This window comes from Parambassis ranga, chromosome 12, assembly GCF_900634625.1.
Source record: "Parambassis ranga chromosome 12, fParRan2.1, whole genome shotgun sequence".
Classification (NCBI taxonomy): Eukaryota; Metazoa; Chordata; class Actinopteri; family Ambassidae; genus Parambassis; species Parambassis ranga.
Window position 1 is genome coordinate 8,487,699 of NC_041032.1, and position 15,448 is coordinate 8,503,146.

Here is a 15,448-nt window from a genome sequence, read left to right on the forward strand (position 1 = left end):
ATTGACAGCCTTGCTCACATGCAGCCATATGTCTACAGTAGTTTACTGGCAGGCAAAAGTCCAGCACTTTAGCTTTAAGGATAAAGTACATCCTTAACTATTTTCCAGGAAACAGCTTGAAGAATAAGGGCCACCATGAACTCTTGAATACCTGCAATTAGGTGCTTATATTTGTATTTTCTGTAGGTGAGTATCAATCAAAACATAATTATTGATAAGATGTAGACTGTTGGATATTCTTGTGGTGCAAAACTATCCATTTTACATTTATCACTGTTGGTCGATTTATAGTTTAATCTTTAAGTTTATCAAAAACAAAACACTCTGAGCAGTGCCAAAAATGCCACACACACACACACACACACACACCAGCCTCTTTTAGTAGACTGTCAGTGATGTTTTTATTCCTGGTGCTTTTTTCCTGCATCCTCCCAGCACAGATTTACTGTAGGTGCATGAGTTAACAGTAGGAGTTCTTGTCATTCAGATCTCTGAATTTTTGGTGTTTTTGTAGTTAAATTTGTGTAATTGTATGGTTTATACAGTTGTATGTCTTCCAGTGAAGTTGGTCCAGTTGCACAAAATAAGCCCTCTGGTGGCTGTTTCAGGTATTAACTGAGTGTCAGGAATAATTTTGGATAGTCAGGTAAGATGGAGGAAAGTGAAGTCTGCATTTGCTAAATAGAGATTTTTTTTTAATGTGAAGTCTGTGAAATAGTTCTAGCTATGTTTGTTCTCTTTCTCTGAATGATTCCTCTGATGCACAGTGACAATCAACCTCAATAAAGACTTAACATGTATACTTGTCTCCTCTGCCACAGAAATGTGAGGTGTCCCTAATAAGATCTGACTTGTGTTGCCACACTGTTACGGATCATTTTTGGGGCACAAGATGTTTTTATTACTTTTTTTTGGTAGAACTTGTTGATGGCCCTCTGTTCCAGAGCATCCTTGGAAAGTTGACCAAAGGTATGTCCACACATGAACATGTATCCTGCAGGGTGATGCAGAGTTAGACTTTGTTGTTTTTATGTTTTGTTCAGTTTACAGTTCACTGTGAAGCCTTGTTGTGTGTGTGTGTTGGGAGCACAGACCTGGGATGTGTCCTGTGAATGATGTCACCATGCCCCTGACTGGTGGATGGATATTGGGCATAGTATGGTTCTTATTGCTGGGGACGTCTCTGGTCTGCTGCATATGAAACTTGCTCAGTGCCTGGCTGGTGATGAGAGGGTAGCTTTTGCCTATTAGGGAGCGAGCCCTTGGCACATGTCCTGTAAATCCTGCAAAAAGACATCTGCATTAACAAAGCCTGCACTTTACACAGTTTCTATCCTCTTTTAACCCATTGCTTATGTTGGAAATCATAATGTGTGAGAGCTTTTTCAGTTCTATAGTGCAATTTAGGTAATAATTAGGTAAAATCAACAGTAAGACACTGATAGTTTTTTAGGATATTGTACACCCCTCCCTCTGTTTACCTGAGATATGGAACTCTTTGTTATCATCCATCAAATGTGGTTTATCACCAGGAGTGTTGGTCTCTGAAGGCCTGTAGGTGATCACTTTGTCAGAGGTCACTTTCGGAGGAGATTTTGGTGTCTGTGCCAAAGGATATAACAGAGAATAGTGTGTGAGTCAGAGATCATATGATCAATACTATAAAAATGAAGAAATCAGTAGGCTATATAAACCTAAACACAAAGTTCAAAATGAGAGCATGCCTATCTGGAAAGCTGATCATGTTCTTCCCTCTTTTTTTAAGTTGGATTACATTACAGTCAACTGACACTGAGGTTAGATAATTAAACAAGTGAACCTACTTGGAGGTGTTGGTGTGTGTGTGTGTGTGTGTAAGATAGAGGTTACATCAATCTGTAGACTTGTGCCGTTGACGATAAGCGGTAGATCTCTTGGTATCTTCTGGAGTCTCTGCTGCTTTTCCTGGTAAAACTCGGTCAGTGCTTTCTGGCATATTTCAGAGTAGTTGTAGGAGAAGTAGTTCCTGCTTTTTGGGATGAAGCCTAAAACAGCAACAAGCAGAGGTGATGATTGTAACAAATTGTGATAAATAATACACATGGTGTTGGCACACTGATGAAATTCCTCTCAACACAAGTGAGAGGGCTGTTTTGATTGGTACATGCTTTACTAATCGACCGCCTGCTCACCTCACTGTCTATGTTCTGTTCACATTGTTCTAGCATCTTAATAATTCAGCAGTTTGGACACAGATAACTTGGTCTCAAGTTGTTGTGAAAAGTCACATTTAAAGGCCTGTGTCCAGATTTCAGTCATAACTACACAAAGCAGCTGACTGGCTGTCAGTGGCCAATCACAGTTACAGCTCCTAAATGTTATTAAACTGTGTAGGCTCCTTTGTCATATGAACTAATCCCCTCTGAGGTGTTCAGTTTCTTTGTTGGCCCCCGGAGCTCAGAGTACCTGTGTATCCAGGTATCATCCTCTTCAAGTTACTGTCAGACTTTACAGTGGGGACATGACCCGTCTGTTGGATGTGGTGGTTGGAGGGTTTCGCCACAGGACTAGTGTCAGACTCTGGGTCTGGGGCGTGATCCTTCAGGACTAGGCATTTAGAGTGTTTCACCTCAGCACTGGCCAGCAGCTCAGCTGTTAGCCTGGCATAGGATTTCCCCATACAGAACCTCATCTGTGGGCAATATCCTGTGTAGCTGTAATGCATCAGTAGAAACATATCAAACAGATCATTTTTGATAGAGATTAGATAATTTTGATGGCACATATATTGCAACATTTTTTACATGTAATGATAATTATATGGAATATTAAAATTTAACATTAAAATGTTCTGTATGCTTGTAACAATGGAAACTCTTCAATCAACACCTGTACCTGTAGCGTTATAACATAACAATAAATCATCACGTCATTTAGATGTTTTGGCATCAGGAGACTCACCCTGGGATATAATGTGGTTCTGCTGTAAAGAGGAGTTTAGGTGCGTATTTCTCCATGTTGGTCCCGCTGATGCAGGCGCAGAGCACAGTGTTTACTGGTTGCTACAGAGAATCAAGCCGAAACAAACTGCAGGCGCTCACTGTCACCGACGTGTCTACAGAAACGTCCCTTACGCACATTGGACAGTGGGCATACACTCGTTTTATTAGCAGATTTATTGTAGCAGAATATTTGTAGATTTGTATCTCACGTGGTTCTGAAACAGACGCTGAATAATGTCAAAACTTTATCGTGTTTTAAATTAAGTTTAAACATTTAAATGGTGAGAGTAACACATTAATCCGGATTGTATTTTTTTAAACAACGACGACCCCTAGCGATGGTCTGCAAGAAGTGCGAGGAAAAGTAAAAGTTTATGACATGCTTAGGTCAAGTATGGATTGGTTTATGTATTTATTTTATTGATTACATTTTATTTATTCATTACTAGTTCAATCACTTCCATCAGTGCAGCAGTAAATGTCGGTGTGTGTGCTATCTGAGCCTGTGTGTGACCCATGTCACTGTTCACCTGCAGAATGTGAGAGTCCATTCTACACATTCCTGCACTCTCTGATAAATCTTTGTTGAAGTGACAAAGCGTCTTTTTCACTGTTCCTTCTCACACTTCTGCTTTTCACGCACATACCTGAACACTGAGGAATCTCTGCAGATTAGCTGCCTGCCATGTAAAGGCATGCAGATCATTTCAGTTTCCATCTGAGCTTGTCGGAGTGCTTAATCTGAATCTTGCTGTTTAATCATCATTACTGAATTCTCAGTGCTGTCTGTGAATACAGATAATTTCCAGATTAAATCTGTGTGATCATGTCCTGGCTTGTTGTTCAGTTTTGGATTTCCTACAGATGTGAGGGCAAATCGGACTGTTCACATAGCATTGCAGCTGAATCACCTTTTTTTCTCAGTATTTGGTGACAGGAAGGAGCGGGTATCAACACGTTGTGCTGAGAGGCGTGGTGCGTGAACGGAGGCGGATCTCATGGGATGTTTCAAATTCTACATCAGCAGTTCACCTTAGCCAATAACTGTGTGGGTTGTCATTTTTCTTTCAGGTTCAGCACCAGAGGTGTGAAGGACAGAGGAGATCCTTGACATGAATTTATACAGGAGCTTTGGAAACCTTTTGGAGGCTTGGGTGACTGAAGGAAGTCCATATCCGGACTCAGAGTGGCTTGGAAATAATGCCGAAGACTCTGTTACACCTTCCTCTGACATGGGAACTAACCTGCGCTCAGAATCGGTGGACTCTGGAGTGGAGACAGCCAGCTCTGACATGTCTTTTCTTGCTACTTCCAGCTCTGTCTTAACGGATAACACAGACTTGTTTATGCCTCAAAGTGAAGGAGTCACTCCAGCATCCAACTCTGAGTCTCCTCTTCTCTCCTCTCATGTGCCTTCCTCTTCCTCTTCTTCGTCCCCTCGTCCCATCAGAGCTGAAAAAGAATCCTCTGCCTTCCACCTAAAAGTGGAGCAAGCACTACAACGGATAGACTCTAAATGCTTGAAGGACAACCCAAAGCCCCTGACGGTGGATGAGGTGCTCAGGCGGCGGCCTCGGGCATCTTCTCTGCCCAAACGGCACACACCAGGGTTAGTGAGAGGTCAAAGGTCAGAGAGTTCCTCCCTAAGGCGGACAGCCAACACATCTGTCCCTGTCAGGCAGATGTCAGAAATGCTCAGACGACCTCAGTCAATGAGATGTGACAAGCAGAGACACGAGGTGAGATACCAGTTATGTCACAGAGTGATGTGTTTTGTAGGTCTTGGCTTCATACATTACATAAGTTACATGTCTGGTCTTGTAGAACACAAGTTTGTAAAATGTTAAAGAAACACCTGGGAGAGAGTCTCACAAGTTTAACAAGGCCTGTACTTTTACTTCAGTTACTCATTCACAAAGTTGCTCTTAAAAATAAAGTAGGGCAGACATGTCATTACTCACACAGGATCGCTTTCATGCTCACAACTTGTCACAAGCCCGTCTTCAATGAAAGGGATCATAAACCAGTCCGTCCGGGTGACAGGCATGACGGGAATGGATGGAGACAAGAGGGGGAAGTTTAGCATTCTGTGGTTTTTCTAATGTTTTTAACCAGAAAAGGGGGGCGGTGGCGAAATGGTGTCATGATTTGGATTTGATTTTCACCTCTGAAGTGAGACACATTGTTCTTCACATCAGTGTGAAAATCAGTCCACGCCGGCAGCACAAACATAGTTGCTGAAACAACAGGATTAAGTGTAACATTTACATCTAATTAGGCTGCTTCTAAATGTTTGTTTAGTCCTTGGGTGTGTGTGTGTGTTTATTTCCTTGTATTCTCTTGGCCAGGGTTTAATGGCTTTGGGCAATACAACACAGAGAAGCTGTGTCATAATTGAACAATTATATACTTTTGTAATTATGTTTAATTACAAAAGTCTAAATGTGTTTAATGATCGTGGAGTAAAAGCTACATCAGGATATTCTGGTTGAGATTGTTCTGGTTGTAGAATAAGATTCATGAACAATTTTTTTCACTTAATAATATATAGGTCATGATGGCTCTAGAGGACATTTGAGAACGACATCATTGGTTTCATCCTTAGAGAACCAGGATAGTCATTGACATATTTTGTCTATAAGATATACATAGCACTAATAACATAGTTTTTTTTAAGAATGCAGAGAGGGTGCATTGTATTTTTCAGAAGACTTACACTCTCCTTCCTCATTCGCTTGTGCAGAGCTGTGCTGTCGAGCAGACAACCGAGCTGAGTCCTGGCCTCTGCTACTTAGAGCAGGTGTGTAAAACACTGGAAGAAATTGCCAGACGGCAGATGCACAGCCGAGGCTTACAGTTTGAGATGGATGCCCTGTGGGAACATGAAGACATGCAGGTGAGCTGGGTGACAACATTCACGTTTGACACCTTTAGGTAGACAGTTAAGAGAATGTCCCTGTTTCCACGGTTTTACAAAAACATAACAAAGGCATGAAGCTTGTAAAATTGGTGATGACAGGATGTCTTCTTGCAGCTTGAGGGTTTATGTGAATTAAACCATTGTCTTTCTCACGTCTTGATTTTCTATGAGGCTGCTGACACATGTCAGAGCGACTGTATAGCTGCTGAGGAGGAGCCGTATTCTTGTCAAAGGTTTGAAAAGGCAGAGAACCAAAGAAGTTCCAGTGAAAGGCAGCGGCGGAAACATGGACATTTTCGGCAGCGATCAGCTTCAGACACAACTATTGCAACATTGCATTTAAGTGAGTCATCATTCATGTGTTTCTTTTCCTGATTGCCTGTAATGGAAGTTTTGTTGTATGGTTATGCAAATCTGGACTACTATGCTGTGTCATAATGAATAATTATATCGGTGCAGAAAAGCTGAGCACAGCCAGCAGAGGCCAGCATCTGAGTACACATGACTTGCTGGAGAAGGAAGAGGAACAGCATGAAAAGCAGGTAGACTACATTTAGATGCAACACAATGCACAATCAATAAAAAAATATGATCATGTTTGATTGTGTTTTTTTCTAAATGTCTGTGAACAATAGTCGACAAAAGAGGAGCCCAATAACAGGAGCTGGAGGTTAAAAATCGGGTCTTTGAGAAGAGAGCAGTCTGCTCTGTCAGATACAAAGAGGTGAGTTGTAGTATTTATAGCTGTAACCTCTGAGGAGGGAGAAATTATTAATCACATAAGATGCCTGATGCTTGGAGAAAAAGTATCATGCTGCTCCATCATGGCAGCCCGCCACACAACAAGCAGTGATGCAGAGCTAATGCACAGTGGATGGAGAGTTCATTTTCAGCCTGTGCTTCTGTTCCTTTTGAACATGTCCACTGCCTCCAGTTCTCCACAACGACTTTGCTTCATCTTCTGCCTGATAAATTTTTTATCTGTGAAGCCAACAGATGCAGTCGCCCGAAAAAAAGTCAACCCGGCGACGGTTGAGCCAGCTGTTCAAGAGGAGAGGGAAAGCTCAGTAAATGGACCACTTTGTCTGTCTCTGTCTGTATCTTAAGAAGAGGATGCTGTCCTTTGAATCTGCTTTGTCAAGAATTTCCTGCTGTGGATATGATCTGTATATTTATTACCTTTTTATTTATATAAACAAATGAAGCCTTTTTTGTAAAATTGTGATACAAATATATAACATCATAATTTAGATGTCAAAGCCTGTGTAATCGTCCTTTATGCACAACAATTATTATCCTATTATAGGTCTAGGTTATGTAGAATGATAACTTTTAGCATAGCATAGCATTTGGGTGTTGTCAGATGCAACATATTAAAGGCTGTTATTCCACATAAGAAAGAAATAAGCAATATGACTGTTGTTGTTGATGCCCAAACCTGATCACATAGAAAAAGAAAAAAAGTCAACTTCAACTTCATAACAAAAAAAAGTAGAAAATGACAGCAGCTGCACACCAGGAGTCACACCCCTGTCTCTTGACTGAAAGTCGCATGTGTTTTGAGACTTTTATCACTCCAATCTACTAACTCACATCTAGCAAAGATTTATTATTTTGACTGATAACGCACCTTTGATGGGACCAGGCATGTGATAACAACTGTTGATTGGTCAATAAACACTAGACTAGAGCCCTACTAGCCACATGTTTGGGATAATATCAGTTACGATTCTAAGAAGACTGGACTTTCTGACTGGTGATGAGATCAATTCAGTAATTAATTTTAGTACAAAATGATAAAATTCATCTTCTCCCTAAAGTCCCCCTAATTGTGCATTAAAATGATTGAAATGCAACCATTGTCTTCAAATTCACTGCAGTGTAGGAGTCAAAATAAGAAAGAGAAGGCCAGCATTCTGCATTGACAGCCACACAGAGGAACTTTTCTCATTGATTTAATCTTTATTCACCTAGGTTGGGGGGATAGACCTCCCCTGGCATTCCCATGTAAAGAGATGTCAATGACAAACACGTCCAACCAAACGAGAGAGGGTGAATAGGATTCCAGTCCATACATAAAATACATTTATTTACTATTTACTGAACCACCAGCATCCATTAGTCCCACACAGCATCCATCTGTGCTATTAAATATATAGAGATAACATCTATGGAGGGTTTATTTACTGTAGATGTGAGAGAAGGGATGGGATTGGCAGAAAGGGTAGAGCTTATAGATGAACAGAGTGGTGGTGGGGTGCAGTGTCAAGTCATGCCTGCAGCGTCCCCCCCTTGCCTACATGATGCCACAAGAGGACAAAGGGTTGGCGATCTGGCAGGTGCAGGCTGACTGGCAGTATTGACGCACAGTCTGGTAGCAGCTGCGGTCGGCGTCCCCGCCCCATTGCACAGGCCCGTTGGGGTCAGAGGGCAAGCGGCTCAGGATGCTGGTGTTGATGGCCAGGGCAGCCAGGCCATAGTCAGTGAACAGGACTGTCTCACGCCGGCACGTAGGGCAGGAGATGAACTTGTACTTGGGACAGGACTCGTAGAGGATCTGCAGGCATTCCTCACATACCGAGTGCAGGCAGGAGAGGATGCGTGGACGCTTCCCGGCAAAGTTGTAGGTGTGGCCGCAGGTGGGGCAGTCCAGGGGCTCACAGGGCATGACGGGCCCTGAGGAAGAGGAGGAGGAAGTGGAGGAAGAGGTGGAGGAGGAGCGCAGCACATACTGATTGACTATGACGTCTTCCATCTTGTAGTGGAACTGGTGGTAGCAGATTTCGTTGGCACTAGTTTTACGCTGCGCCAGGAAGCTTTGCTCCCTGCGAGTCATTGGAGCTGGGGGGGACACCATCGGCCTGGGGGAGCCTGCGATGTCCAAAGTCAGATCGCTGCAGGCCTGGTTGACAATGATCTCTCCTTCACCTCCGCCATCCCATGCCACTCTTGGGGGCGGGGCATAGCGGGGCTGGGTGACCGGCACAGGGCACTCTCTGGGAAACTTTTCCGACTGGATGATCTTGACGGTGTCCATGGGGATGGTGACGGGCTGACGCCTGAGGCAGGACATTCGCACGTTTTTAGAGGTGGTAGAGAGAGGAGCTGTAGCTCTAATCAGCAACCCTGCTTGGTTCTGTGCAAGGGGAAAAGTATTGTTCCAATGTGTCTCTGAAGTCAGCCATTAGAAGGTACATGAGGACGGATGGTTTCCTCCATGTTTCCCTCAGATATCCCCTCAAACGGGTGCAACTATCAGTCTTTATGAGGGTGAGACAGATGGAGGAGCTCAGCCAGAGCACCACAGTCAGTAGCTTATATGTACAGATGCTTTAACAGTCCAGCTTACAGTTTGTGACCAGTGTTGACTACTTAAAGGTACGCTGATGTTCTTGGCTCTTTGTTGAACATACACTGCTTAGCACACAGATATGTTCTCACTTACTGATAGAACCAATAAAGAATCTCATATGCACACAGATGCTCATGTATATACATACAGTACAGGTTGGTGGATGTCTGTGTTCATAGAGTCCGTTGATTACAAGCAGTTTGTGAAGGTCTAACAGGTATTGTCTGAAACCATTTCCTGTGCCCTGCTTTACAAGTGTTTCTCTCTCAAACGCTGCTTGACTTCCTGTTTTTGGCCGAGGGTGTGTTACACATTGATTTCAGTGCGTGAGAAAGAACCCTCAGACATTCTCTCTCTCTTTCTGCTTTTGGTCCTGTTGACCCAGCGTGACCCTCTTCGTTGGCTTGTTGATAAGAAGGAGGGAGGAAGGAGGTCTTTTTGTTGGGAAAGGGGGGCCCGGTGGGGGGAGCCCTATAAGCTGTTGGAATGACTCCTTTAAACTCCAAGGCTCCTGAATTAGAGGTGGGAGTGATGGGGTTTTTATTTGGACTTTCAGACAGCCCTCCCAAGCAAGCAGAAACAGTGATAACAGTTCGAGGAATGTCTCTGTGCTTGTCTCCGTTTTTTCAGTGCGTCAGACACATCACCTGTCTCCACATTCCTTCGGCCCATCTACCTGTGAAAAAAACAGATACATAGAATAGTTTTAGTTTTTTTGTTTGTTTTTAGAAGAAAACATAGGTGCAGTTTCTGTGTATTTTATCTGATGGGGATGCCAGGATAGTTAATTCGGGGAGAAATGTTTTGTTTCATTTCCTTTTGGCTTCAGTTCAGGTGTGTCACTTTACTGAGATAATTATCGTGTTGTCATCTGCTCTGGGGCACGGCACAGGGAGCACGCCTTTGTTTGGCTACAGTTAGTGCACTGCCATGTCTGAAGATGACGGTGATAAAAAAACAAAAATGTACACACATGCTGATGTTGTATGTTAGGAGTGGGTGAACTAATTCAGTTAAAGCTACAGTGCAGAGCTTTTGTCTCTCACAGAAACAATGCATAAATGCTCACACGACATATACAGGTGATACCTAAACTGAACCTCCCTCTATATGAGGAAAAAGAAAACGTTTTATTGTTGTTGCTCTGCCTCATAAAATGTGTATGAATGTGTGCACCAGAGGACGAGACTATTTTTGGAGAAGTGTTGCAGCACTGCGGTGCTCGTTGGAGACATTTGGTGAGATTTTGAGTGATGCAGGCTAACAGTTCTCTGCAGTGCATTTACACCGACAGATTAATGGAGAGAGGATAAATGAGAGAAACAAATGTCTGCCTGCTCGTCCAATATGGCTTCCTACATCACGTGAAAGGACTTCCGCCTGTTAGGTGCGTCGTTCTCATTCTGTGTGAATCTTTAGCAGAAGGTTGAGGGGGGCAGGAAACCACTGCGAAGTGCACAGATAAACAAACCATAAATAGAAGCCCTCTCCTCTCTCTCTCTCTCTCTCTTTCTCTTTTTCTTTCTCTCTCTCCTCCCCGCCATGTAGGTCACCTCCTCTGCTCAATTTTTTTCATCTCTAATGAATCATCACTGTCGACAGCCTTGTAAAGAATGAACGATGTGTCATCCTCCCTCTTATGCTATTTGGCTGCTTATTATTTTGGTCAAGCTAAAAAATGTTTGTTCTTTTTTTTCATAAACCCACTCACAATATGACACAAAGCCTCCATCATGCAGAGTGGTACATGTTCCCACGCATGTCAGAGTCAAACCAACACAGCTTAGAAAGACGTCAGGAAGTAGGAAGAATGACAAGTGCAGGGCCACAACTGTGTCACAATAACCTGCTCTGACCACACAGTGTGGCAAGCTGTCTGTTACATTAACAGTTTGTATGCACAGACTTCTTCTATTACTCACACTACCGGTATATGATGTTTTAAATGATTTAAGATGTCCTTAAATGTACACGATGTTTTATTTAGATCTTGCATTCAGAAAATAAGATGATTTTTTCTTTATTTTTGATACATTTACATTAACAGATGATGTGGGCAAGATGCTACAAAGTCAGAAAACTAATCCTAAGAGAAATAGTAAACAATATACACTCACTTTAAAGCTGTACAATATAATGCAATTCTATACAACAGTCCTGCCCGAAGACCTGTCTTTTAAAAAGGGTTTAATGTTCAGAAAAGTGTTCGTATACATGTGTATTACTAATGTTTTTGTGACAGGTGCCCTACTTAAATGCCCCATAAGACCAACATTAGATAAATCAAAATAATGGAAACCATACATTAAAAAAAACGTTTTTGTCAAGGAGAAATTTATCAGAAGTACTAACTGTTTACATATTTTTATAATACCGTGATCCTTGTCATGCCTCATACATCCAGTTTGGCTTAAATAATCAACTGAGATCTTGCATGTCTAGACGCACAACAGCTTGTAAAAATAAATCAGTCTGATAATGGCAGGGGTTAAGTTGATAAAGCATTGAGGCTGCATGAGGAGCCTTTGAGCCTGGGGGAGATGAAGCAGCTAAAATTACCCTCTAATTTGGTGACAGTGCTATGAAAAGGACTGATAACTGATGCAGGCTGCCTGCTGACGGGCCAGCTTTGGCGCAGCCTCCTCCTAATCGACCGAGCCCTTTCCAGTTATGTAAGGAGCTCATCTTCTACACCCAGCCACCATATTAACACAGTGTAAAATGCTGCAGCTCTCCACAGCTTTGACTATGTGTGTGTCTGCATGTGTGTGTGTCTGTGTGTGTGTGCGCATAGCTCGGAATGCTCTTCTTAGCAGAGGAATTATTACACTAATGAAATCATGGCAGGCATTTGACCTCATCATCACAAGCAAGAGGGAGGAAGAGGAGAGCTGACCACAGAGATGTCAGAGGACTCTGCCTCAGCAGCACATTCCTCATACCATACCATTACACACACACACACACAGGGCTGCATTCACATTTAAGAGCCACACACACTTGCTAGATCTTTTTCACTCATAGACAACTCCTCATCACATACAGGGCGCCACCCTTTACATTCCTGAGAGCTGATAAGAGCCTGATATGAGCCGCTAAACTTAGTATTTTGTAGTCTTCTGTGTTGTGGTGAAATTATTCATTAAAGTGACACATAAACACACACCTGAAAAGAGTGAAAAACACATACTGCTTCACATGCCTAGAACATTCCTATTATATCACACTCACACTGCATTTGTGTGTTTAACACCCTCACACACACACACTGCTCTGCCGTGGTCTTTGTGATCACACTGGATAGATTCCACCTGCAGATCGGAGTGCAGGAGAAGGGCACCATGTTCTGAATGAGTCATAGAGGCTGTGCGCCTGCCTGCCTGCCTGTCTATCTCTCTGTCTCTGTCTCTCCCTCTCGCTGTGCATCCATCTATCTGTACCGGTCAGATCAGCACACAGGGTTCAGGTTGTTGTGCCCCTATACACCACATACCAGCAGCACGTCAGGTATGCCAGCTATGTTGAGATTTGTATCCACATTCATCCCTTGGCTCGTGAAATACATTGACACAGCTCTGCTCTGATCTGTGTGGGAATATTATATTTTGATTATGTAACATGTTATGACCTTAGCCTGATTTGAGGACAAATCCCAGGATTTACTGTATGTTTGCTGGCTGCAGCTTTTCCCAACATATTATGCAGATTCAGTATAATGAGAAGAATCAAATGGCACACGTGCCTTGCTTGTGTTTACGTTCCTGATGTTTAAATGCTTTTGTTTCTGTTTTTTTTTAATGGGTATACAAGTATTGTTTTAATACAGGGATGTATTCTGATGGTTGTTAAGCTCCTGTAATTTAAATGCACCATCTAGACACTTAAATCCATATCTGATGTTTGCATCCATCTGTCATATTTACAGTCAGCTAAATGATTGCAGTCTGTGGTTTATGTCTTTGCATGGGCAGAAAGTGCCCAGTGTGCATGTGGGGAGGTGTTGTTTTTAATAATTCAGCCTGCTGTCATTCATGGCCAACATCGGCCATTTTGCCTCGCATTTCATTACAGCCAAGTGCTCTTTGTTCTCATCCATGTAGCTCTCACAGCAACATGGCAGAGCTGCACACAGGCAGAAAAATAAAAGCGGTAACCAGCATCGCTCCTCCTCTGACACAGACCTCATCGAAGATTTATGAGGGAAAAGCACTGCAAGTGCACAGCTCCTTAATAACAACGGTGGCTTGATTGATTAAAGTGATTGATTTTTTTTAAAGAGCCTGTCTAAGCACAGGTTTAAGGTGGATGCTCAAGAAGGGCTCACATGTGAGACTCAAGCATGGTGGCCAAAATATTTTGGACAGTGTGAGATGGAGCAGCTTAGTGTGCTGCTTTGCATGTGGGAGGGGTGGCAGTTATGCAATCGCAGCATGGTGTACCCAGCAGTCTCACTGCAGCGCCAATGTATGGCCAGTATGGAGATGCCTCAGTGTTGCTGACATCTACAGAACAGGCCGTTCCTGCTCTGTCCCTGTCACCCCCCTCCTCCCGCTGTCTGTCTGTGCAGAGGTCTGTCAAATGTCACAACCGCTTGAGACAGGAAACCCCTAAAGATTCTTCTATCTCATCTACACCCAGACTCACAGATACTGTACAGATAAGCACGTGTGTGCAGGTGTTGAGTCTGTGTGGGCATGTTTGTATGTCTCCATTCATACACCTGTGTGTGTGTGACTGCAAAATGGATGACCATGATGCAACAGCCATGCAAATCCCAGCTTAATGTAACAATATAAAACACAAAGACTACCATTGCCAATAATGTGCTACAAAGAGAGATAAAAGGTGACGTAGATGAACCACACCTCACAGACATGAAACATATAGATTGTACAGATAGACAAATGCCTCAACCTCACCTGTGCCGACGCACTTGTGTTGTTCTTTTATTGCCTCCTGGCTCCTTTCTCAGTTTTCTGTGAGAATCAATGTCTATTTCTTTGTCTCTCCAGATCAAGGATGCTTCCTCCTGTCTGTTTGATTCTAGAAAGAACAACACCAGGCAGCGGTGAATGGAGGAAAAGATGGGGGAGATGTAAGATGGAGGCAGCTGTTGCAAGGTAGATACATCATGTCCCAGGCTGCTTCCGTCGACCTCCGCATCCCTCTTCTTCTCTTCCTCTCCTCTCTCTGGTACCTTTGTCCTTCACTCACTCAACGCTGCTCCTTCTCCTCTGAGCTGATGTGACTGAGCGTCTCCCTCTCTCGATATCTCTCCCTTCATCCCTTTTTTTCCCTGCTTTTCTTCTCTCAGCTCATTCAGTGTACTCAGTGCAGTGACCTGAGCTCCTGTGCTGCGTGTCAGATATCCCTTCCCTTCTCTTTCTGCCTGCCTGTCTCTTTCCTCTGGTCCTCAGGTAAACCTCTCCTTTCCTTCTTTACCTCTCCTTTCCTGTTATCTCTCAGCTGCCGTTCATTACTGCTCTTTCTCCTCCTCCTTCTGCTCCAGTCAGTGTGCCTCACAATCACACATGCGCAATGTTTTCACACATACATGCACACACACTCACACACATACACGCTCGCCCTCTCTGGCTCTGTGCTTCTGGCTGCCTCCTTATGCATGTGGCTTGTTTTGCCTGCCCACCCCCTCCTCTCTCTCTTTCTCTCTCTCTCTCTCTCTCTCTCTCTCACACACACACACACACACATACACTCTTTTTCTCTCGTTCACTCTCTCCTGCTGCAGCACACACTGCAGTGCCTCTGCAGGCAGAATCACGTTTTCTCAATGCCAGAGAAAATATTTCAGCCAATGAGAACCACTAACAATACTCCCCCCACCCTCCCATGTAAACACACACATGCGCATATACTCAAACAGCCTCAGATATAAAAGCACCGAATGCCATATTGTAAATGTAGACACACACGCACATGTGCACCAGCCAGGCGCACAGGAAGCACAGGAAGCTGATCTAATCTACAGAGGGCAGCACATCTGAGATGGCAAAAACAAACATTAATTCACTCACAAATTAGCTTCATATCAGGCTGCTGATGCAAAAACAAATCCATCATCTTCACCACAGACCATACGCATGTTTGCAGAAATAAAACACCCAGCACAGCTAAGCAGACAGGAGTCATTTGTATTTATTCCCTGCTGAGTTTCTATAAATTCCCTCAGAAACT

General features: G+C 43.3%; 3 protein-coding genes across 3 annotated transcripts; 1 reads left to right on the forward strand and 2 right to left on the reverse strand.

The window, feature by feature from the left end:
* Positions 1-836: 836 nt before the first annotated feature.
* cimip2b (ciliary microtubule inner protein 2B) lies at positions 837-3,041 on the reverse strand. The gene is made up of 7 exons (XM_028418509.1): positions 2,941-3,041; positions 2,559-2,693; positions 2,446-2,477; positions 1,870-2,024; positions 1,482-1,602; positions 1,095-1,283; positions 837-994 (listed from the first exon to the last, which is right to left on the reverse strand). Exons 1-7 carry the CDS (start codon positions 2,994-2,996, stop codon positions 837-839), a joined length of 846 nt encoding a protein of 281 aa, XP_028274310.1. The 5' UTR covers positions 2,997-3,041.
* Positions 3,042-4,035: 994 nt separating this feature from the next.
* LOC114443325 (uncharacterized) lies at positions 4,036-7,643 on the forward strand. Its single transcript, XM_028417253.1, has 6 exons — positions 4,036-4,720; positions 5,725-5,877; positions 6,073-6,244; positions 6,361-6,443; positions 6,537-6,625; positions 6,891-7,643. The coding sequence occupies exons 1-6, from the start codon at positions 4,094-4,096 to the stop codon at positions 6,970-6,972; spliced, it is 1,206 nt and encodes a 401-aa protein (XP_028273054.1). The 5' UTR covers positions 4,036-4,093; the 3' UTR covers positions 6,973-7,643.
* Positions 7,644-7,843: 200 nt separating this feature from the next.
* Positions 7,844-14,892, reverse strand: rnf208 (ring finger protein 208). Its single transcript, XM_028417280.1, has 2 exons — positions 14,173-14,892; positions 7,844-9,929 (listed from the first exon to the last, which is right to left on the reverse strand). The coding sequence occupies exon 2, from the start codon at positions 8,972-8,974 to the stop codon at positions 8,198-8,200; it is 777 nt and encodes a 258-aa protein (XP_028273081.1). The 5' UTR covers positions 8,975-9,929; positions 14,173-14,892; the 3' UTR covers positions 7,844-8,197.
* Positions 14,893-15,448: the final 556 nt, after the last annotated feature.

What these genes read in the sequence shown, in the direction of transcription:
- LOC114443325 (XM_028417253.1), top strand. Translation starts at nt 4,094, where the DNA reads ATGAATTTATACAGGAGCTTTGGAAACCTTTTGGAGGCTTGGGTGACT. An exon ending in GTGACAAGCAGAGACACGAG is followed by an intron (nt 4,721 to 5,724) that starts GTGAGATACCAG and finishes TCGCTTGTGCAG; the next exon opens with AGCTGTGCTGTCGAGCAGAC. An exon ending in TATTGCAACATTGCATTTAA is followed by an intron (nt 6,245 to 6,360) that starts GTGAGTCATCAT and finishes ATATCGGTGCAG; the next exon opens with AAAAGCTGAGCACAGCCAGC.
- cimip2b (XM_028418509.1), bottom strand. Translation starts at nt 2,996, where the DNA reads ATGGAGAAATACGCACCTAAACTCCTCTTTACAGCAGAACCACATTAT. An exon ending in GATGATACCTGGATACACAG is followed by an intron (nt 2,025 to 2,445) that starts GTACTCTGAGCT and finishes TTGCTGTTTTAG; the next exon opens with GCTTCATCCCAAAAAGCAGG. An exon ending in ATTCACAGGACACATCCCAG is followed by an intron (nt 995 to 1,094) that starts GTCTGTGCTCCC and finishes ATCACCCTGCAG; the next exon opens with GATACATGTTCATGTGTGGA.
- rnf208 (XM_028417280.1), bottom strand. Translation starts at nt 8,974, where the DNA reads ATGTCCTGCCTCAGGCGTCAGCCCGTCACCATCCCCATGGACACCGTC.